Source organism: Aptenodytes patagonicus, chromosome 1 (genome assembly GCF_965638725.1).
Source record: "Aptenodytes patagonicus chromosome 1, bAptPat1.pri.cur, whole genome shotgun sequence".
Taxonomy (NCBI): Eukaryota; Metazoa; Chordata; class Aves; order Sphenisciformes; family Spheniscidae; genus Aptenodytes; species Aptenodytes patagonicus.
This window is the reverse complement of record NC_134949.1, coordinates 196,164,544-196,189,463: the sequence shown is the minus strand read 5'-3', so window position 1 is coordinate 196,189,463 and position 24,920 is coordinate 196,164,544. Positions and strand designations below refer to the sequence as shown.

General features: G+C 43.8%; 1 protein-coding gene across 1 annotated transcript; it reads right to left on the bottom strand.

Annotated features, from left to right (window-relative positions):
* Positions 1-4,300: 4,300 nt before the first annotated feature.
* CYSLTR2 (cysteinyl leukotriene receptor 2) lies at positions 4,301-5,233 on the bottom strand. The gene has a single exon (XM_076345972.1). It carries the CDS (start codon positions 5,231-5,233, stop codon positions 4,301-4,303), a length of 933 nt encoding a protein of 310 aa, XP_076202087.1.
* Positions 5,234-24,920: the final 19,687 nt, after the last annotated feature.

Below are 24,920 nucleotides of genomic sequence, written 5' to 3'. Positions count from 1 at the left end.
AAATGCAGACAGCAAATGTGACAAGCAATCCTGTCAGCTGTCACTCTGAGCATTCAAGCCCTACGTGAGGTGATATGGGTGGTGGACCAAGGTCCAGAGCTTTATTTCCCAGCTTCAGAAATAAAGGCTTAAATCTTGCTCCTGTGAGCAGGACTGTGACTTAAGTGACCAGGCTTTGGCCCCCACGTTAGGCAGCTTTATCCTTTCAGCTGTAAAACCAAAAGGAGGGGAAGCGGTGGTGGAAATTGCCTTTTCTGAAAGGCGAAAAGGGAATTTGGGACAAAGGAAGTTATTTAATTTCTTTGGCCTCCTTAAGCTGTTGACTGGTGGACAAACAGATGTAACTACATAACATCAGCTGCATGCAATTAAATGTATTGTTTGTCTTTGCAGATGTCCGGAAAGATTCCTGTATATACACAGCACAACTGTGTGAGAGGTACAGGACTGCATAGCCACGTGAGGACAGTCATATCATGTGGCAGGTCACAGTCGGTGCTGGCTGGAAAGCTGAAGCAGCTCAGATGATACTGGACTCTCTCAGGGAATCTGCGCTTGCACTTCATTTCTGCTGTCTTTCAAAGAGGCTGTCATTTAAACTGACTCAAACATGATGCAGGAAATCAAAACAATAGTCCAGGGATGGTGTCACTATTGAAACAGCATCTGACTCCTCCTGACTGCGATTACACTTGGTTATTTTGGCTGGATCTTATTCCCACTCCTATCAGCTGGAGGGGCAGCAGGTCATTTCTATCTTGCCTATCCCAAAGGACCAAGAGAAGTACCAACAGCCCTAAAACAGGGGGGAAAAGTTCAATGCCCCTCTGCTGCCAGCACAACATGCTGTTGTAGCATAGAGGAACCTATACATCAGAAGGAGATGCTGAGTAGCAAAATGTGCACCCCTTTCTCCAGACACTCTTTTGTGTACATTTGCTAAAGCAAAATGTAAGCTGTGGCAACAGCATGTATGTTGAGGAAGGCAGAGGATATATCATGAAAACGAATGGGATAATGCATTGCTTAAAATAAAAACGTGATGCTCCCCTGCCCGCTGCAACACCACTCCATCAAGCAAAAGTGGCCACGCGTGAGCCTGAACCAGGGCTAAAAAGCAAACGTGAAGAGTGGGATTTCCTTGTGCTGAGGGTCAACTGGTTCAGGCTGCAGCGAGATTACTTTAGAAAATCTCTCTTTGTCTCTGGTGTAGCTTTGGACTGAAAAATTACCTTTGTCTAGAAATACCAGGGCTTCCCTGAATGATAGGAAAACATGCATATGAAGCTAGAACAATTGCTGTCGCTTAGGGGTACCAGTCACATAAAGACTTTGTTTCCTGCTCTTATGTCTCCTTCAAGCTCAAAAGTTTACTGTTGCTTTAACTTTCTAGACACATAGCTATTCTTAGATTTTGTCTCCTGGAAAACTGAGGAAACATATCAAAACACTTTTTAAGGGATTGGTGGTCCCTTGAGGGACCTAGAGGCATTGCCAGTAATTTAACTGTCAGGATTTTTATTTTTCAGAATAAATATGATGTCTTTTTTTTTACTACATTTTTTACTACAATACTTCCACAGCGAAGAACACTGGTCTTCAGCTCCATGGGTGGAGACATGCAAGGATACCAAATGGAGAAATGGCAGTAAATGGGAATGTGGCATGTTATGCAAGCGTTGTTAAAGCTGCATGTGAGGACCCCTAACAAGGATGGTCTTGAATCCTTTTGCAAGTAAATCATAACAAAAAAAAAAATCTATTGGTTTATCTGCACCCCAGGTTTTGACTGATGTTCCCCACTATTTTGCTGGTGAAGAAGGCAGCAGGATGCTCTCACACCTCCAAAGACATTTCTCTTTTGTGAAATGATGGCCCACCTACAGAAACTCAGTATCTGTTTCTTGGTCTTTCTCCCCCTGCGCTCCGAGGAGATTCCTTGTTAGATGTGCAATCAATAAAAAACATATCTTCAGCAACTAGTAAATCTAGTTTATTAAAACACAGGTTTGACAGTTAATTCAATTGCTAACAAAGTTGTAGCACGGTCAATAAAAAAAAAATGTGACCTCATAATTGAGATACATATATCCTCTAGATGCAAAATTATCTGATAATAGGGTGCGTTTGGATGGATACAGACAAAAACACATTAGTGAGATTAGACTGTGGCTAATTTTTTCCATTCCCTTGTAGTATTTACGGTGTACAGTATCTTGTCAGAGGCTCCAAGATTGTCACTTGTCCCTGCTCAGGTCTAGTCCTGACAGGGAAAAAATGCAGAAAAAGAGTTTGCCCCCTTCCTTCCAATTATTTGTCCGCTATCCCTCTGCACAGGCTACCATCTTGATCCCATTCCTGTTGCAAACCAGTGGTAATATTCCCTTTTCCTTCAATAGCATGGGATCAAGTACTGCAGGAGTTCGCATAGCATCATTAGCTCAGCTCTCAGGTATGCCACTTGAGTTATTGAAATAAGGATTTGGAGCATGAACTTTAGTGAAGACATGATAAAACTGTGCTTACATCAAAGGCAGCATAAAGTGACTGAGATAGATTGACTCTGCAATTGAACATAACCCTTAGATAGCCAAGAAAACTGTGACTTTCCCAGTGATTTGCCAAGTACTTTTCCGCCTGACCAGCAACGATTTGTTTTCTGCATATTTCAGAGAGAGATGAAAATAGCTAGCTGCAGCTATTTTTGTTTGGGAGCAATAATGTTCAGTTTATAGAGTGCTTTCTCCAAAAAAGTTCAGAGCATTGGGAAAGTATCTTCACTGACAGAAACCTTCCTTTGGGTGGATTTCACAGGGAGGGAAGGCTTTCAGCATTTTTGTTAGTTTTCCTATAGGACAAGCTGTTTTCCTGGAAAATACGACAAAACTTCCTGTTTTTTTTAATTAAAAAATGAGGTAATTAAAAACAAAATCTGAATGTGATCAGACTGAGTTTGGAGCCTGTTTTCACTTAATTGCAAGTGGTCTGATTTTTAGGAAATGTATTTTAGAAAATATTCAGACTTAAAAATGCAGGGAGCCAGTTGGTGAGACTTTCCAAAGTACACATAGGTGTAGCTCCCCATTGCTTTCTAAAACAGCCCTCCTCCTCCTCCACTGCTGCCTGTCTTTCCTCCTGTTCCTGGCTTAGTGCTTCTCCGTTGCATTGGTGCAGATTTGACGTCAGGGAGTTCAAAGCAACTGGAAGTTAATCCTATGAAAAAAGGGACCAGATTCCTCCTCGGAGCAGGCAGGAGGTGAGGGATTAGGGATGCCTTTGGCAGCAGTTCACTGTCAGACTGGCTTACCTGTGTGGAGGAAACCACTCCCTAGCTACCCCCCATTTGGACCAAAATAATTTTAAAAGTTTGTCTCTGGATCCCTGCATGGGGACTGAGCTGCCTAACCTCAGCTTTCAGAAAACCACTGGCAACACTGAGTGTAAAAACAAGTGTTGCAATGGCCTCAAAGGGATCGGCGCACACATGAAGAGCTGCAGGGTGCAGGCTCGTGCTCTGTGCGTCCGCATCCTGCCCTCGCTGCCAGCAGTCATCTTACTCATAGGACTCCATGCCCATGCCATTTGCTTGAAATCATTATCTCACTTGACAGTCAGTGAAATGTTAAGCAAAATACCTTGGTGGCCTCTTCAGGGTGGAAAATTTAGAAAAGTTAATGCCTTCTGAACAGCCTGAGCTGGTGCTGGGTCCTGTTTGGCTCTCTGCCTGCTTTGTAAGTCAGCCTCAGCAGAAAGTGTCAGGGATGCTTTACATTTCTGTTATGTGTAAATCTTTGGCCGGCGTTTGCAAAGGGAACTGACAGGGCACGATGAAGCTGTTGGGTATCACAGTGTCTGAACCATGCACCTCTGCACACACAGGGAAATGGAGCACAGAGAGGTTCAGACACAGACACTGAGGTGGTCAGGTGAGCAGTTTCCCTTCAAGTCCAGTCACTGTTTGAGTATTGTGAAATGAAATAAATGGATTCTAATAAATGGCAAGGTAAATCCCTTTCAATCTCTTGTCCTGGGAAAGATGAACACTAGAGGTATATCTACACTGCTAAATAGAAGAGGACCAGGGTTCACACCCAGGCACCTGACCTCTGATCATCCTGCCTCGGTTTTGGCCATCCCCAACGAGCTCTCTCAAAGACACTTTTGCTCTAGAAGTGCCTGGCACCGAGAAGCAGGGGTGCAGGCTGGCTAGCACCACACAGCCTCTGCCATTGAATAGTATGGACCCAGTCTAGGTGTCCCATTGGGACCATATATATAGCATTTTGCAATTATGCATCAGCTACCTGCGGTACAAACTTCTGATTCTAGCTTTGAAATTTTCAGCAGCGAAGTAATAGAGGATGGGATCAAGGCAGCTGTTCATGGCAGCAAGGCAGAGAGTGACCACCAGTGCTTTGTGCATGGGCAGGTTGGTTTGGCTGCAGCTGCTGTGCATGAGGTGGACAGTTCGCAGTATGTGATATGGCAGGAAACAGAGGAGGAAGAGGATGAGAGTGATGATGATGGTTGACAGTGCCTTCTTGTGACAGACCGCCTTCTTGCGCTGTGGAGTCTTGGACTTGAGCAATGCTTTGATTGCAAAGACGTAGCAGACAATAATTGTGCAAAATGGCAGAATGAAGCCCACAATGAGGACAAAGTTGTTCATCATGAGGAGCCTGCGCGTGCTGGAGGGGTGGAGGTCCAAGCACTTCTCTGGGCTGCTGTACCCAGCGATTCCCTTGCTTAACAGAGGGCTGGAGGCTGCCAGCACGAAGACCCATATGGCTGCGCATGTTATCCTGGCATATTTTATGTTGGTTACGTTCCAGTGTTTGAACGGGTAGACGATGGCTATGAAACGAACCACGCTGAGCACGGTGAGGAAATAAATGCTGCAGTACATGTTCACATACAAGGTGTAAGTCATGATCCTGCAGACGATATCACCAAATATCCAATGTGATCCCAACAGGAAATATGTGGCCCGAAAGGGCAAAGTGGTCACAAACATGAGATCTGAAACAGCCAAGTTCTGCATGTAAATGTTTACTGAGGTCTTCCTCTGTGAAGGCTGGAAGAAAACATAAATGGAGAGGCCATTTCCAACAGCACCCAGGAAGAAGATAGAGAGATACATGATGGGATAAATGACTTGCTTGAAGCCGTCAATCGTACAGTTGAAGGAGCTGTTGGTGAAGTTGTTGTCTAGTGCCATCTTGCAAATATTCATAGTCTAGAGCCAGGCTCTCTGTCTTTCTGCCAAAGTAAAAAGAAGTGGTATGAGTGCTGGGTTACAAGCCAGGCAGGGAGTTCAGCTATTCAGGACTATTTCTCTGAGGGCAGAAACTGAAAGATGCAGAGAGCAGTGGAAAATAAAGGTTTGTTAATGAGTAATCACTTGTGATGTCCCAGTAAATACACATCTCAAGGCATAAAGACCCAAGTTATCTCTAAACAGTTTCAGTATTACAGCAGCTGGTTGTTGTCTCAACCTATGAAAGTGCTGCCTTTTAAAGATGAGTGCTATGTATGTGTTTTAATGGCAATTCTCTGATCTCCTTGCAAAACAAGCCAACTTGCTGTCAGCCATTTTGTAGCAGGAAGGTTTTGAGTCCCCAGTTACCTGCCATGGGAACATCAAAACCTGATCAGAAAAGACATCACTGTCTACTGGTAAGTCAGTGTTTCAGATTAGGATAAAAACCCAAAAGAACTGAATTTGCTGACTGGAACTAGTGAAATTTTTCTGGTACATTGTCTGTTGTTGGCAGCATGTCACTGAACTTTCCCAAGCAATACCACAGGTATAGTGCTATTCCTCAGAACCTATAAATTAAGGATATTTTGACCTTAAACACTGCATAAATACTGTGCTAGTTATGCATAGTTCCTTTTTTAACTTCCTCCTCCTTACACTGTATTTCTTCTTTCCTTTAAGTTTCTGATGGCTTTCTATGCCTCTTTTGTGGGGCCTTTGATTCATTTACAAATTTCTCAATCTTTTTTGTGCTCAACTGCTCTGCATCAGATAGATAGTCATCTGCATGCACTGCAGCTTCCAGGGCAGCCCACGTTTGCAGCCCTAATGAAAATGGTTGTGAGAAAATGGGCTGTGTTCACAGGAAGTGACATTTTTTCCTCCTATGAGGCTATAATTCAATCAAATCAAAACCACTCATCACTAAAACACTCTAAATAATAATTTTTTTTCTCATTAGAGTCTATTTCCTTGCTGAACTCCCGATTTCTTCTCTCAGCTGACCTGCAGCTAGTAGTATTTTGAAAGGAAGGTTTCAGTATTGTTGCTTGTTTAATAGTGGCAAGCAATTCCCTCTCTGCATCTGCCAACATATTCTAGAGATGGGGCATGGAAAATTTTAGCCTAAAAACTAGAACTACATGGCTTTTTTAGATGCACAAAAAAGAAGCTTTTAATTTGCCTCAGTGAGAGTGATAATAGGTCGATGGTACATGACTGCATCTTATCTCTTATTCTGGACCTCACTGTCTTCATGATTTCAAATTAATTTATTTGCACAGATGGAGTCTCCCTAGGGGGAAACATAGGCTCTAGATTTGGGTGCTCTGGACTCCCAGTTACCCAGTGCGGTATTCCCAGCGTGCTGTAAACGGGAACTAATTTGTGAATTCAAGCCATGGTGTGGGAGCCTGAGCTATGTTCAGAGCAGCCCATAGTATCTTCAGGGTGGTGACTCAGAGTCCGTCTGAATCCTTTAATATAGCAACCAGATGTGCCCCAGCAGTCGCCTTTTATCTGGCCCCACTGCGATGGGGAGCGTGGGAAGCGCAATCCCTGGGCTGGGCTCCCAAGGAGCAGGATTTACCCTCCTGTTGTGGATGGGAGCATGGCGGCTTGGGGAAGGGGGACATTTGCTCACACTGTCGTCATTCCCATCCCTGCAGTGCCTGAAATTATCCCTCCAGAAAATAAAGATAATATCTATTGAGCTTAGGAGTGCTGAAGACTGGAAGTGGGCAAACTGGGTATTGGGGCTCAGCAAAGCCCCAGACTCAGTAAACACGTGCTCCTAAAGGAAATCTCCTCCTCATTTGAGATCCTCTTTCCTCATGGAGGGGAAAGACAAGTTACACTTCCTAAGAACAAATCTTTTGCAATCAGAGGAGTTTTGAACGATTTTGGTTTTCTGTACAAAGCGACTGTCTGACATACACATTTTCTGTATAGGATCAAGGACCAGCTTTTCTCCTGATCTCCCCATTTTGCAGGGAAACATCGCAGATCGAGGTACTGCAAAGGGAAGAACCCTTTTGACTGTGTTTTGCAATGGCCCAAGCATCCTTGCCTTTAGAAACCCCAAAACACAAGAAAATATCAATGAAGAGGTCTGCCACCTGTTGAAGCATTCCATTGCGTGTGAAACCTGTGAGTTAGAGGAATCAAATGAGGATGAAGAACTTGGAGTGTGGGCAAATTCAAATACCTGCTGAGCACTACAAGTGATGTCTTCTGGTCCAATGCTATCTGCTGAAGGACGGGATTAGGGCAATGAAAATTCAGTTGATGAAAAGCCTTTGGGTCCCTGCACCCTGGGGAGACCACTACAAGTACAGAGGCTGAGGCACTTTGCTCAGGCTCTTCACATGAGGTTATCTAGCTAACAACTACCATTAAAGCTATTTTGTGCTCCTCATTTCTCCTTCCAGCTAAAGACCCTTAGGAAACTAAATGCACATGTGTAATGTGCTCATAATGCGTGCCAGCATCCTTGGACCTGGCAAGAAAGCCAGTACTTAGACTCCTCTCCAAATTATCCAAACAAAACTTTCAAGCTGTTATGGGATGTCTAAGAGAAAGGAAAGCTGTTAACCACCATGCTCCTATTAGTTGTAACACACAGATCAATGCAGAAAGGAAGATGCAGTGAAAGATATATATCACACAGGACTGCCTCAAGCAACCACAGAGGAGAAGGGGAGAATTTTATCCCTCCTTGAAGCCAAGAGCTGTTCATTAGCCAGCTAAGGTGAGGAGATGGCTCCTAGATAAACAGAAAGAATGACATATCTAAAGACAGGCAATAAACTTTGTTTTCAGCAAGAGCATCCAGACTGTCTCCTGGGTCAGGAAAAAACAGGGTGGGTTTCAGGTGGGATATTGGACCTACAGGGTCCCCTGAAAGACTTCAGAAGGGAGACTGGCAGTAAGATCTAACATCCCTCTGAGAAAAAAGAGGGAGAGGAAGGGACAATCTGAAATGGGAGTCTCTCTCAAGCGGTACTGCAAGAATTCTCTGATGGAAACTCCCTAGCAGGAGATTTTTTCTATATATGAGTTTCCCTGATGGAAGCTATCAAGTAGAAGCAGCTGACATGTGTCAAAGGCTCTGACAACCACCCTGGAAGGAGAGAGAGAGCACATCAGCTGAGCAAGGAAAAAGGAGGCTTTTCTGAAATAACTGCTGTGTAAGTAGATTAGATGTAGAGTTGGGGGGAGGGATTTCTTTTCTTTACCTCTGTGAAGCCTTTCAGAAACATTTACAGTTTGATTAGTATGGATTTTATAAATAAAAATTTACTTTTTATTATAAATTACATATATTATAAACTACATCTATTTATTATGAATAAATGTTTTGCCTTTTGTCTTAGCCTGGCTTGAGTGTGGTTTATGGTAAGGACATAACAGAAAGGCATTCCTTGCTTAAGGTGAATCTAACATCCTTAACAAATGGATGGGTGTGCAATCCAGGTGGGGAACTGATAGAGCAAAAGTAAGAGGATTTGTTCAATTGGAGGAGATACTAAACTAATAAAAGTCCCCCAAAATTATAAGATTTTAATCTCAGGATGCAGGTAGCAGTCTAGCAGCAAAGTGGGGGCTACCCCATAAACTGCCCAGCATGCGACATGTATGGCCGCCTGCAAGGGGCAGGTTTTGTGCATGTGTGCAGGGCAAGGGGCTGGGGACACAGAGGGCAAGGCTGGCTGTCTTGAGGCAAGATTGACTCAGCAGGAGCAGGGCGGGAGCAGATCTGCCCGTGGAGCAGACCTCATGAGATGTCTGTGCAGATGGTGGCTGTGGTCATTGTGGGCACCAGGGATGAAGGTGGGATCTTCAGGGCTCAGCTATGAGGCAAGAGAGAAGCTCAGGTCAGACCCAGTGTTTCAGTGCATGGATGAGACAGTCGAGAGGAGAAATTTAGGTATGTAAGGAACTGAGGGATCTTTTGGGATAAAGGCAAGCGATACAGAAATGACAGTCTGCGCCGTACCCAGAGTGGAGCCAGGCTGCTGGCACTGCAGAATGAAAGGTTTGCAGAGCAGTATTTCATTAGAAGTAACACAGGAGCTGATGGGCATGGGAGAGCAAGTGGGCTGGACTGATGAGACCTGCAAGGGCAGTGAACTGACATCCAGTGCACCTCTGACAAGGCCAACAGAGAAATAAAGCCTGACTGCAATAACTAGGGAAGGCAAATCCAACTGCCCATAAATCCAGTTGGCTGGCACGTGCTATCTTGAGTGACTGAGCAAAAGCAAATCTTACATGTAATTCTGCACTGATGCTCAAAGCCCAAAATGAGACGGCAGAGCTGCAAGGCTTGGCATGAAACAGCAACCCTGGTGCGAGGAGAACCTCAGAGACCTGCAAGAGGGAGGATAATCCATGGGAACCTGTGTTGCCATGCTACCAGCTTTATGGTAATGATAGTGTAGGAAGCACAGGTGGAGGAGTGGCACTGTGCATGAAGGACTATATAACTTGCAACAGCATAAAAACATTATGGCTAAAGAGGAGCACTACAGAGTCCTTGTAGGCAGATATCCCATACTCTAATAATAAAAATATAGTACTAGGAATGCACTACCAAACTCCTCATCATGATGATGATAGTCATCAGAAAATGCTAAGTGGGAGTAGGAAGCTGAAAGGCAGGTAACAATAGCAGGAGATTTTGGGTGCCTTTCTAAAGATGCAATGCTGCAGCAGAACGAGATATAATGTCTATATGCAACAAATGCCTGACCCCTAGAAAAATTAGTTCTGCAAACAAATCCACAACACAAGATACTATTCTACATTTCATCTTTAGTGCTACACAGGTCCTAGGTCAAGCAGTTTTTGGTGGAGGGAGCCCTGTACTGGCAATCACAGTAGAGCTAGGTTCGGCAGTGTTGTGGGACAGAGAAACAGTCCCAGAAGGAAGAAGCCTACATGATTTTGGGGACTGTTTAGAAAAACAAACAGAAAATTCAACAAAACCTGTGTTAGAAGCCTACATTCCAAAAGAAATAGATATTTTAATAAATATTGAGCCCTATGTCTACCAGTAGAAAAGTTAGCAGGACAATTATAGGGAAAAGATCACCATTTAGAAAGCAGAAGGCTTGTCCAAATGGGGAGAACAGGAAAGCCTGTATAATGGCAGGTCAAATATGGAGAGGAAACTAAGAGCATTAAAAATAAAAAATGTGAAAAGCACCCTGTAAAGGATGCTCAAGCTGATAGTAAGTTTTGTAAACCCACTGAAAGATGAAAGACTGCTAGGGAATTGGCAGGGCTGCCTGATGGCAAAAGATCTCTTTGGGACAAGAAGACCGTAGCAGAGAAACTCAGTGAATTCACTCTTCCCCGCCAAAGATGTTGGGGTATTTTCACACCTGATGCAGCAAACAGGTCAGAGAAGCAAGCTCCTCTCGAGGGATGTGCGCAGGAAGTATTAAACCAACCAGATAAGCGAGAGGCCAGTAAGTAATCAGGACCAGATGGCATTTACACGAGTATCCTGAAGGATCTCAACTGCCGGCCAAGGCACATAACCCACCATTACAATCAGGTGCTGTGCCAGGGGACTGGCGTGTCACCAGTGCAGCTCTCATCTACAAGAAGGGCTTGAGAGGGCAGCTCGAGGGCCACGAGTCAGTCGTCTCAGTCCTGGGAGCTACCGACCACTGAGACCGATTTCCACTTCTGGTACATGGGGGGGGGGGGGGGGGGGGCGCTCTGTAATGAAGAACAAAGGTGCTGAGCTCATTGAAACGCCAGTCTGCTGAGAAAGAGTCAGCACGTCTTCTGAAAAAGGAGATCCTGCCCCACTCACCTGCTGAAGGGCTGTGAGGATGATGGATAAAGGGGGCCCAGCGGTCATTTTATATGTATATATGGATATGTATGCATTTATAGGGTTGCATTTGTCAAAGCCTTTGACGAAGCTCTGCACCAAGGGTTTCTTAAGGAACTAAGTTGCCAGAGAGCTGGAAGGCATGTTCTTTTATGGACTGAAAGCTGGCTGAAGGTTAAGAAGCAAAGTGTGGGGCTTAACGAATCAGCAATGGGGTCCTCTGGGGTTTGGTACTCAGACCAGATTTATTCCATATCTTTATCAATAACCTGGAGAAGACAGTTATCCAGGCTGGCAGATGCCATGCTGAAAGGGTGGCAGATGAGCATTGGTGTATTTTAATGTGAGGTGATACGTGCTGGGAAAAATAACCTAAACCAAGCCTACATGATATGAACTTGAAACTGGCTGTTACATTCAGGAAAGGGCATTTGGCATTGGCATCACTGACCATTTACTGAAGTCATTTCTGTATTGTCTGCAGCAGCAGAAGCAACCAAAAAATGTCAGCAAAATGAAGGGCATAATCAAGAAGGCTATGGAGAACAAAGTAGGGTATCACTTTTATAAAACCTCCATGCATACCCATAGTGAGCAGTTCTGGTCTCTACACCCAAAAAAGAGATTATGAAGTTAGAGAAGGTGCAGAGAGGGGCAAGTGAAATGATCAAGGAGAGAGCAAGAACTAAAAAGCCTGAGACTCTTCAGTACAGACAGGAGGAGGCTGAAGAAGGATGTGGTCAACGTTTACAGAGTCACGAAGGTGTTGGATGGTATGAATGTGTACTGTTATTCATAGGGTTCTGCAGTACTGGGACTTGGGGTGCTCAGCAGAGTTGTTGAGAGTCTGCTTTCAAACAGATAAAAGAGGGTGCTCCTCTGTACAGCGAGGAGTGGGCAGCACCAGGAGCCTGCTGCCGCAGCAGGCAGTGAGGGCAGGCAGCTCAGCAGGGTCAAAACAGGATCAGACAAATGCAAGAACAATAAATGGGAAATAAAAGACTGGGCAGGGATGTACTCTCCAGCAGCCCTGGACAGCAGTCCAGATGCTGGGAAATGCAAAGGGAAAGCACTCTGGAAGGTGATCAGGCTCCCGTGTTGTCTCTCACCAGCCTCACTTATTGCCACCACCAGAGACTGAATATTGGGCCAGAAGGACATCGGTCTGAGCTGCCAGCACATTTCTTACAGTCACAATTTGCCCCTAGTTCCCGGCAGTGTAACAACCACAGTTGACTTCACTGTGTTACTCCTAATTTCTGCTGGTGAAGTGAGACCGATGCCTGTAGTGATATTACTACAGAGATTCCACCCTGTATGTCAAAAAGCTGTTACTGGGAAAGCGGAAATAGTCAGCAGCCACGGGCTATCCCCAGTTCTAGTGGAGGGCTAAACCAAGAGTGGTCAATCAAGTCATCCAGCATCTTAGCAGACAGTGGGATCGATTTCTATGCCATGCCTGGACAGAAGGACATGCTCCTTTTAGAGAGGTGTGGTGGAGGGGTGCTGCTGCTAAAGGTGTAAATATGAAACCTCTACTGTCACTAAAAGTGTAAACATTAAACTCTCCGTTTCCAAACTGCTGATCTCGGATCTGCTGCTCTGAAACACTCCATTCACTATAACATGAGGAACTACCAAAGAACCTATTTTTAATAAGGTGTTCTGCATATGCAAAGTTAAATAGGGAAATCAGGCTGTTCATTCAAAATAGAGTTCTTTGCTATGTTAAGCGATAAATATATAGATCCTTTCATGCCAGGAAAAAGAGATGGTCTGTGCAATAACACTCTGTCTGAAGAGGATCCCGGACACCAGTCTCATGTTCATTACCCAAATAGGAAGGCAGTCATGATATCGCTGCTATATAGGAGATCACTTGCATTTGCTGCTGCACTTCTGAGGAAAACAGAAGTTCTCATGTTTTTTTAAAGTTCCCATTGGCTTTCTTTCTAGCATTCACTTTGTGTTTCAGGAGCAGCGTTACCAAGAGTAAATGTAATAGAATGTAATACTTAGAATTAACACTGAATTCATCAAAACTTGGCATTGCATTAACCTTTCTACATGCACAATAATAATTTTAAAAAAATCAAGAGTCTGACTTTTAACATCTTTTAACAGTTTGCCATAAACCAAATCTATATTTTTCATCTAGTTAAAAAACGAGACTCACTTAATCAGATCCACAACTTGATTATTATCTTGCATCTGGCAAACATTCCTAGTTACATAAATTCACCCTTTTTTCTGCCAAAACAGATTCTCAAGACCAGCTTTGTCATAGAGAATTTTAGTCAATGATCACAGCTTCTGACAAATAAAAAGCTTACTGTGAGTAATAAGAAATAGAGGTAGGTTGTATTTAAATTATAGCAATCATTTTTATCTACATCAGAAAAAGCAGACAAATCTTGTCCTACCTCAGCTTGTGTGCCTTCTGGTGTGCTCGGTATTTCCTTCTTCTGCTTGCTGTAGCTCACAACTTTCAGTTTTGTTAGTGGAAAGGAAAAACACAAAAACTTGAAGCAAAACCCAAGTGCTATTTATGCAGAAGCCACAGAAAAGCAATGAGTAGTAGGAAAGGGAAGTAAATCCTGGTTAAAAGATCTTACATCTTCTTAAAAGAGAAATGTTCTCAGCTCAAGAAGTGGTGCTAGCAATCACATGGCAATCTTTCATAATTTTCACCCAATGAAAGAGGCTCTGCAGCTACGTGGCATGTTGGGAAGCTTTCTGGATTTCTGTATTGGGCCCACACTTCTATATATGTGCTTTCAATAATCAGGGTTGCTCAAAATATTAGAGGAGATCCCTGTATAAGCTTCACATGGATCATTAGAGATGTAGTCCTTGGAATTACGGAGAGGACACGTGTCGGGGCTACTTCCCAGTCTTCATGCAGAAATCACAGGAAGAACAAAATTATAAGCAGGCTGCTAGGAATCGATGCATAATCTCATTAGCTCATAGTTCGAGGGTGAGCTTACAGAGCTGAGGGACTAATTTTCCTTGAATTTTGATAGGAACGGAATACGTAGCTCTGTTAGGCCACAAACAAGTGGCTGCAGTGAATGCCTTACTCCCCCATAACATTTTACCACTTGTCAGTGGAGCAACACTGATTGCACAGATGGGTGCTCCTAGTCCACTGCAGTTGTGAAATAGGTATCCATACATACTATAGGTATAACAGCTTGGTTATTCCTCTTCTGTGCTGTCAGCACCTGCAGGCAGACCAGAAGCATACAAGTGCTTCCTGGCTGCTGTGCTGTATTTTGCATTGGCAGCAGGTTAGGAGTCCACACACGGCTGCTTACCACATCTCAGTGGATGGGGAGTCTCCCAAAAAACCTTCTGGCCACCCACATTTATAACTGTCTATGCCCCAAAGAGCTTTGGATAATAGCATTTGTAATCTCTCCTCCATTGGCCACTTGTGCCTGATTCTCATTTATCACAAGGGCTCTTCACTCTGGTTGTACACATGGACTTGAGAATGGGTGAAATAGTCCTCTGGGTGTGCTCCCCATGGGGGGTCATGGTGGCAACGTGCAGCGGCTGTGAAGACTCATGCCACCAGGGCTCACAAATCCCTACCCCCAGGGAGGAGCTACGTACAGTTTGCAAGCAGCTCCGTGGGTGTTTTTTTTAGCATGGGGCTAAAAAGGGACTTAGAAAACCAGCTTAGCTAGGAACTAGTCTAACATCTTCGGTCTCCGGGGTAAGCACAAAAATCCATGAATGGTGTTTTTGAACATTTGCCTACGTTTCCATTGACAGTGCAAAGTAAGCTTAAAAAGCTCCCTGGTAGGGACCCACATCAAGTGAATTTTCAAGGTGCAGCGTGATGGTGAATTAGGACCCTCCTGAGTCCACTCCACTGGTGCCAAACTTAAACATTGCCAGGTCTTGTGGCACCAAAGCCCATGGATAGGTGTCCTCTTCCAGCTGTGGTTGTGCTGGCTGCTTTGGTTACTGTCCCAGCTGTTTCCCTATCTGCCAAGGTCTGCCTGCAGAGCGGCTCATGTGCACATCCCTAACCCCGTTCAGTCACTGAGGCATCGTAGACACCTGAAACAGGAGGTCTCTGCTCACCCAGCCCATGTGAACTGAAGCAGGGTAGAAATGACCCCATGAGCAGCTTGGTGGGCAGACTAGGCCTTCGGGAGGAAACCGTGACGTGCAGCAGGGAGCAGCGCAGGGTGCAACTGTGTCAGCCAGGGAGACCACAGCCAGAGGACAGCTATGGCCTCGACATTCACTCGGGAGATGTCCCATTAACTCAGACTGCATCTTATCTGCAACTGGCAGAGACTAATTTAGGTATTGCAGTAGCAGTCTGATGACATCTCTATCACATGGCACGCTGCGATAATCACTCTGGGACTGATAGGCAGGCTGTTCTCAGATATGCAAGGTCAGAGACCGAAACATGTGGAAAAGTTAGACATTGATCACATTTTTTTTTCCTGAATGTGTTTTGAGAACATCTCTTTCACCATATGATACAATTATCTCCATTGCCTGGATAATTACCTACATTCACCTTCTTAAATGCCCTGCTTTCTGGAGAGTACCGTTTCCTCCCTTTTGTAAACTAATTCTGTATTTTGCTTTTAGCCTGGCTTTGAATAAATGGGGTTGGCTGCCAACTCACCCTGCACCTGACGAGCTAGATCCGGAGTGACTGCTTGGGATTTTTTAGAAACAGTCACTGGATGACTCAGCTTCCGAGGGGAGTTTATTATGTTTCTTACTAATAAAAACGTCAGTAATTCTGGAGAAGACATCTCAGAATATCATGAAGAATCTAAGACTTTCATTACAAGATGCTGTGCACATATCACACATTCAACATTTAACAGCCTAGATTATTTCTGGATTTTGAGTCCCATAACATGCATAGACAGTCCAGGATGCTGCAGAGTGCAAACCACCCCTCTAGGCTGTAGCTACTCTGTCCTGCCTCCATTTCTGTTTCCTTTTGCGTTTCTGGCTCCATGACAGCCCAGTTTCAAGACAGAAAAGCAGGAGGGGATGACTCATCCTTTTCCTTCCCCTTCCTCACAAACTCACCTCCCCTCCAGCCCTGTGCAGGGGCACTGCCCACGAAGGAGGGCTCCACTCCCTCCAGCCCACAGCAGCGAGCAAAGCCACCGCTGCAGGCTCTGAATCCTCATTGTGTGAAGAAGCTGAACTTCACACCTGAAATAAGCACTCCAGGCCAGGTAGAAGCAAAAATTTGGACTCTCCTTCCCCTGTTCAGCTTTTCCTATAGGCTAGTTCAAGTGTCCTTATGGGCTGAGCACTACCTGATGGGAGTGCCAGTCAAGGAGCCTGTCTCCCACACTCACTGCATAGGGCATCTTGGACATCCCAAGCACAGATCATGCTATCACGTGCTCCATAGGGCCAGGCTTCCCCCCACAGCAGTACTGTGTCACCCTGAAGTCAGGTGAGCTGCTGTCTGAGGACGGTCCATTGTCTGGTGCATCCCTCCGTTGTTGCAGTCTCTCCGCTTCGCACCGCAGCAGAGGGGGCTGAGAGCTGCTTGAAGCCCACCCGGGTCTTGATGCATGTGCACAGCCCAACAGACCTGTTCATCATCAGCCAGCACTCTCATGGGGCATGGAGGGAGGCATTTGCACGCCAGCTCGTGCAGCTTGGCAGCCCCACTGCCACAGGGGCAGTGCATGGGAGAGGTGACAATCCCCAGCACCAGGGGAGCTGGGGTGAGACACCAAGTGTCCCAGGCAACCCAGAAGGAGTCTGTATATTTTTCCCATCACTCAGTCAATGTTTTGCTGTCTGCAGGCGTGAACTTCCAGTGGCAGAGTTTCACTTTTTTCACGCCAAGAGATTTTTGGTAAAAATAGATCTGTGAAACAAACAGAGGGATTACCTCTATTGAAGATTTTAGCGCCGCATGCCTTCAACATGGCAGTTTAGCCTACTAACACATATCTATTTCCAGAGACTGAAATTACAAAGCCTACATTCCTTTTCTGTGCAGGCCAGAAAAAAAACAGCATCCAATGTTAGTAGCTCATCTGCTGTCAGCCATAAGGCTGGATAGATGGGAAGATGAAAGTGACGGCTGCATGAAGAAGGGGGAAGAAGCAAGGGCGATTTTAAGAGGAATTATTCAGAAAGGCAAAGCACAGAAGGTTTTCAAGCTGTTTCTTTTGCAACTTTAGTAATGACATCTTTTTTGATCACTTGTGGTCCTTAACTGTTTGCTCTTCCTCATTAATATACTGATGAGGGCAGAGGGACATTAATATATAGCTGGAATGAAAAAAGGCACCTAATGTTGTCTCTATGTAAAATAAACTGTTCTTTTTTAAGTATGTAAAAACTGGTTTTTTTGCCAGCCCCTCCAAAGTTGGCTGTGGGCCTTGGGAAGAACTGATTGTCTCCAAAAGCCATGGAGCCAATGGCAGCTGGGATCATTAATGCTCTTCCCAAAGAATAATCGATCCAATCCTCGACTCTGAAAAGACTGAACCGGAGCAGGACAAAACACCAAACACATTCCTAAGGCCTTCATCTAAAGCCCATTGAAGTCATTGGACAGAACAGTGCCTTTTTGGATTAAAACCTAAATAAGACAGCCTCAGAAACTGTGACTGGAAAAAAAAAGAGCTCCCTTTTATTCTTTTCAACTAGCTAAAAACATTTCAGATCTAACACGTGCAAGGTTGTCAGCGTGCCAGGTATATTCTCCTTCTCTGTGTAGCCTACCTTTCTAAGCCTTTCTCTCTCTACTTCTGCAGCCATTTCTCTACCTAGCAGTAACCACGATGATGCTGAAGTGACTTTCTGCTTGCATTATGCATTTTGAATAATTGCACAGTCTGCAATTTTAACCTTTCTTATTTCTGGTTTGTGTGTTAGACATTACAGGATCGTAAACTGAGGGGATAACAAAAATGCAGAATTTGAAGGATTTGGCAATGAATATAGTTAGTTCTATCTTAAGATATGGTCTCCTAAAGACTTGTCATTTATATATGTTGGCAAAAGTACGCAATTCTACAGTTTCGTATGCACACAGCGCTGTGTTTTGGTCTGTGTGTTTATCACATATTAAATGTTCTGTAAATCCTGTGTTACTCTGCTGAACTCTTCCTTCATACAAATATAGAAACTTGAAGCAAAACAAGCTTCCTTTCTTCTTTTTTTGCTGACTCTTTTACAATATCCTGACCCAGCAGCTGGATAAAAACCAACAACGTTTGAAAATCAGAATGAACAGATTAGGTGCTCTGCATCTCATATCCAATGGCTAAACACCACTGTAAGATACAACCTGCAAGACCTTCCACATAAACTCCAACTACCGCCAAATCTACTTTCATATTAATGTAATCATTGCTAGTACTTAGCAAAAACATTACCACAGACAGGACCATGCCTTGCTGCAGCTCCATTCCCCAACCCCAGCATCTTCACGCATCTTTTTTTATCGTAGTCCCTTTTCTTTCTCATCCAATGCATTTCCAGTGCTATTTCACGCTCTCTCTGTATGTGGGAGTGTTTGTGTATGTACACATACAACAGGTATATGTGCAGGTGCATGTATGCATTTATATGCATGCACACACAGAAGTGCATTCAGATGCAAGCACTTACAGAGAACCCATTTGTGTGCTTACGTATTTGTAATATAAATGCATATGTACATATACATGCTTGACAAAAAGGTTGAACTCGAGCGTCAAGGCTAAATTGTGTTGGCCAGAATTTAGGGAGCCATGGGAATAAGTGTGGGACACAAGTCCTCCGCTCTTTTCATCCAAGGCTGATGGCTTTCTTGTGCTGGAAGTCCCTCTCCCTGGAGTATGTGGGACGGTCTTCCTCCAGGCACTGGACGCAGCTGACATAAAAAATAAGTTTAGGTTTTAGTCCTCGGTCTGGATTTTAACAATCTTTCTTCAGATAAAACTCAGGTGCAGTTAGATCTCAGTGGCCGTATGTTCTATTCTATTGGCTTTGGGAAATGGTTTAGGGTACTGTGTGCTGTTTGATACTTTTTAAACTGTATTTTAAAATACCATATAAAAATAGTCTATATATGTGATTTTGAAGAAGGTAATAACACGACCTTTTGTCCTAGCTTTTTAACTCAGAATTTTAGGAAAATACCTAAGTGTCTATGATGGGTCATAAATACATTGTCATCGTGGTTTAACCTCAGATGGCAACTGAGCACCACACAGCTGCTCGCTCACTCCTCCCCTCCCTGGTGGGATGGGGGAGAGAATCGGAAGAGTAAAAGTGAGAAAACTTGTGGGTTGAGATAAAAACAGTTTAATAACTGAAATAAAATAAAATACTACTACTAATAATAATAGTAATAATAATAATAAGAAGAAGAATATACAAAGCAAGTGATGCACAATGCAATTGCTCACCACCCACCAACCAATGCCCAGCCAGTCCCTGAGCAGCGGCCCCCCCCGGCCAGCTTTCCCCAGTTTATGTACTGAGCATGACGTCACATGGTATGGAATGTCCCTTGGGCCAGTTTGGGTCAGCTGTCCTGGCTGTGCCCCCTCCCAGCTTCTTGTGCACCTCCAGCCTTCTCAGTCGGTAGAGCATGGGAAGCTGGAAAGTCCTTGACTAATGTAAGCATTACCTAGCAACAACTAAAACATCGGTGTGTTATCAGCATTATTCTCATACTGAATGCAAAACACAGCACTATACCAGCTACAAGGAAGAAAATTAACTCTATCCCAGCTGAAACCAGGACAATTGTGAAAAATGTCCATTTATAAATGAAATTTCCAGCTTTGAAAATTGCTTGGATTACATATTTCTTTTGCAATTAATTTGCAACCAGTGTCCCCCCAGATAAAAATGAGAACTAATTTAAGTTCATCTTTGTCACAGACTACATGCTTTTGTGACACGACTTAGTGAAATCCTCTTTACTGCCACATACTGAATACAAGACTGTCTGAGCGGGGCTGGATGTGGTGGTGACGAGGGCAGCAGCGGATTCCTCCACTGTTACAGGGTGGGGATTGTTCAGTGCTAAGGGAAGTCCATCACCCACACATGCCACCTTGCCACGCACTGGGAAGCTGCCATGCTGAGCTGATTAATGCAGACTTTGCCATCTACCTTAGGCATTTAAGTCTGAACACCGGGTTTCTTTGCAGAAGACAAGGGAAGCCCAGGGTGTGCTGTCACCCCACACATGCCTGAGCACCAAGCCCAGGGGCACCTCAGCACCTATCTTTGTGGTTGGTTGTCACCAGATGGCCTTGTTCACCAGCACAACTAGTGCTTGGGACCAGTCTGGAAAGGTCTGAGCAGCCTGACGTGGGCTGGCTACACAACCGGGTGACTGTCAGTCAACAGCTTGCATGGGGTTTTAGGAGAGGGAGATAGCTCACTCCGTCTTGATTAAACTGCGTCATGTTTTGCTTTCAGAGTCCTCAGTGCAATGAGGACAAGCTGGACAAAGGCTAACTGGTCTTTTTCTGCAGGAAGAAAAGAAAGGGAAATACACGGTTTAATTCAGTTTTGTTTGGCAGAGATGTTTCTTCCACTTTGTTGTTGTCGCTACAAGACCAGAGCTGTAATTCTCTTGAAATCCGGAGCATGCCACCAGAGAAGAATTAGCACAATGGTTTTAGTTTTATGTAACATTCCCAATACCCAGAAACTGAGTGCTTTGGAAAAGAATAAACAAAATGAAGTAAGCAAGCTGTTTGTTCAGCATGTTCCAACACTTATCCATCTGCCTCCCTTTGTACTCGCAGTCCCTCAGCCACAACTTTTCTTATCCGCTACTGTCAAAAATATGACTCATTTTTCACATAATAGACTGGGGGAAAAGTAGAGAAGTTTTTATACCTAATAAAGCTTTCTCTTGTCCAGGATCTCCTGCATCAGCTCTTTTACTTCTCATTAAAAAGAATGACACAATGAAAATGTACTTTTTCTAGCCCTAGTTAGCTGCAGTAGGACTCCCTGTCTATGCCACAATTAGCTCTGCTTGACTCTTCACAGAACCAGACAAATTAAGCTTTGGTATAGCTAATTTTAGGACAAGGAATTTGTCAAATTCCCAGGCCATGAGGGGACTAAGTGTTAGTACAGTTTATACCATTAGTGAATTTGGTGAATGGAAGAAAGTCTCCTCCCCTCTACCCAGGCATCTTACAAGCTCTGCTAACACGCTTTCATGGCTGCAAAGGAGAAGCCACTCCAAAGTGGGGACACTGGCCAAAATGTCTGCCCGTGTGGCTCCATCAGGTTTTGAATCTGTGTTGCGTCACCATAAAAAACATATTCCCAAGGAGATGAAGTGTTTCCCATGGTAAGGTTCTGTGTAGTCTGCCCTACTGGTGACACCTTCAGTAACCATCCCTTTTCCATGGCGTCGTGCTGCACTCTGCTAGCAACAAGGCTGATCCTGAATTCCCAGGTTAAGGCTGTGTTTTCCTAGCACAGAGCTCTCTGCTCTTGCTTTCCATATGCTAGACTGGTTTTAACAATGCCTCGCCTGGCTAATAGACAGGAGGCAAAACACACAGCAGGCCGTCAGCAGATTTCCAATTCAGATGAAATCTCACAGCTTTTTTCACACAAATTTCACGCTTTCCCACAATGAGACCCTCATATGCATCAGACAAGAATTGCTGCTGCAGGAATCTCTCATGTGTTAGACCAATTTCCCTACAATGAGAACATCACTTGCCAAGCAGGTGGGGGGAGTGATCCAGCAAACCCAGAGGTCCCCTCCCAAGTCTGCTGGAACCCCTGACCCACACGTGTGGTGAGTGCAGCATTGCGCTGGGGTGAGGAAGGCTCTTACCAGTGTAAATGATCTCTAGTCAGCTGGAGGATGCCTCTGACCAGAAAACTGATCTTTTGCATTTCTCAGTGCTGAGAAATGTAATTTTTCTTAGTTCCTACAATCACTAGTATCTGTCCACAGGACAGGAGTGGGACTGCAGCCCATCACATCTGATGGAGATGCTCATAAACTTTGCCAGGTTATTTTGTGATGCTTATTACAGAAAGTCACAGGCTTATGTAAAGAAGAAACAAGATAAAGTTAATATGCTTTAAAATCAAGGCAGCTATTTACCTTTTGGATCTTAACATGACTTGATAGAACTACATGATGCAATCTCTAAAAAACATCACTTCGAGGAAAGCTCCAAAGAACAACACCTTTAATATGTCTTTTGCACTTCATTTGCTCTATTCTACACTTTAATTTCCTAGGCACCTCTTAAGTGCATTCAGTAGGATAGTAAGTATAATTCCTATGAGCTAGCTAAATTACTTCTAGCAAATTTGTATCAGCACTTAATACTGTATTAGCATCATTACATTATAATTTAAACCTTTCATTTCACCACTAATCAAAGGCATTTCTAGCAAATAACCCAAACATTCTAATTTCACAACAGTATCATGTCTTACTTTCTTTTTTAATAATCAAGCATGGTCACTATAACCTCTATAGGTAATAGAGTAGTTTCTACATAACAGTATAGCAGCGTTGTTCCCTTTTGTCAAGCAAACTTCCTAGGTTTAAGTATCCTCTGCTTGCATCTCTGCAAAGCTTAAATACTTCTGCAGGGTCAGCAGTCTTATGTACAATATCCTCCAGATACATCCCTAGAAAATTCTGCTTCCCTTTGACAGGCAATCCTGAAAACATCTGCTAGTGTAAGCAAATTGGCTGTGGGAACTGCACGCTCCCACTTTAGGGATGTTTTCTGTTTTTCATTTTTCATCTCCCTAGTGCACAGATCCATCACCTGTACTGCTGAAACATATTAGAACTGGAATTGCGAGACTGAAGTGCTAAAATTAGCCAAAAGCTGAAAGCACAATTTTACTGTCAAGAGTTTGCAAACGGGTGATAGAGGCTCTTTTCTGTTTGATACGGCAAACTGTAGTAAAGCTAACACCATATTTTAAAATGAAAGCTTCCTTTGCTTCATCATAAGAAATCTTAGCCACAGCTAGGATTCACATCTATAAAGATACCATCCAGATTATGTTTGACTGTTTCTTGAGATAAAACACATAATGTTTGCAGGTCATAGCCATAGAAACGTAAATATTTTGCTTCCCTTTATGCAACTATTCAATGGAAGAAAAAAAAAAAAAGGAACTCGTGATGAAGAGCTGGCCAATATGTATCAATACACTGTTAGGTGACCGTCAGGTCATGCTTGTGTTCACCAGCAACATGCGAGACCGTAGCTAGAAAGTAGTGACCACCTTGGTAGTGCACAATGGTAGCCTTATTTATACTATGCAGAATGATAAGCTATACAATAAGAATTAGACTTGCATCTCAGCCACTTGTGTGTGCCTGGGTAAAAGCTCTTTCTGGTGTCAGAGATGAAAATGTAAGAGCTGATATATCCAATATACTGCTGTCAGTTGGCTGTTTTAAAGAAAATTTAAAAAAGCTTTATCCTGAAGGCCAGGTTGTGGAAGATCAAACCTACAGATGTACACACACATTCTTCACATCATTGCAAGAGAAAATCAGATGTCAAGAAAGGCCACGCAAAATCAGTCAAAATGCTCACTTTGCCTGGCACCCTGCCTGTGACAGGGACCAATCAAGGACGCCTGTGGAGCAGTTCAATAAAAAGTCAAGTATGTAGTGATGCTTCCCCAGAATAGTCTTTCAGCTGTCAACAATTCCTGCTTAAGGATTTGCTGCAGGAGAACTGCCTGGAGATTTAATAACCCTTGATGGGTTTTTCTTCAATAAATTTGCCCATGTCAACTTTGGCAACCACAACTTCTTGCACAGAAGAGTTCCTTTGCAGAAGTATGTATCATGGAAAATATTTGCTGCAGAATTAGCTCATGTACATTAGACATATGTACATTAGAACTACCTGCATGAAAATCATATCCTTTCATCTTTTTTGAACCTGCTGTCTGCTAGGTTTCTTTGGTACTCCTTACTTCTTGTACTGAAAAAGGGCAGGAAAAAATTGTTTCTTCCTACACACGAAGAAAAGGTGGGCTGATTCAGAATGAGGATATACCTAGAGCAGCATCCTATCTCCAACAGGGGCTGACAGAGAAGTGTAGGAACAAACTTACATGGTACTTTCCCTTAGTATTCTCCCACATTACAACTATTTTTAGCAGAGAGAGTTTATTTTGTTTATTTTGAATCTGGCTCCCACTGACTTCCTTTGATGGCCCCTCCTGTACAGAAAAAAGTGGTGCATTTGGAAGACAACATACAGCTTTCTGACATTACCATAGGTGAAAGGTTTCCTTTTATTTCCAAACTCGATGTGAGTACAGTCGATCCGTATTCACCCTTTCCAGGCCACGTGTGGTTTTGTGGACCTTTGCCACATCCCCATGTCATCTCTCTGCCAGGCTGAAGAGTCCCAGCCTACACACTCATTACGTGTACGGAAGCTGGCTTGCACACCTTGGTCATTTTTAAACCTAAACCTTATCCGATTTAATATCCACTGAGCAGGGGAGCTCAATGCTGCACAGAATGTTAAAAACACTGGTGCATTATAGATTTACACAGTGGTATAGTAACACGTTTTTTTTGTTTGCTCCTGAACATTAAGCTGAAGTCTTCATAGAATGAGCTCTCATTTTTGAGAGATAGCAGTCAGCTCAGAGTCCCCCCATCTTATTTATAAAGGTAAAACTGCTGGACAAGGAGGCTTCTGATGTGAGTCATTTTGCATCTGTCTCTACTAAATTTCATGTGTCATTTAATTGCTCTGTTATTCATACTCAAATGGTGCTTTTGCAGTTTTTCAAAGTCAACCC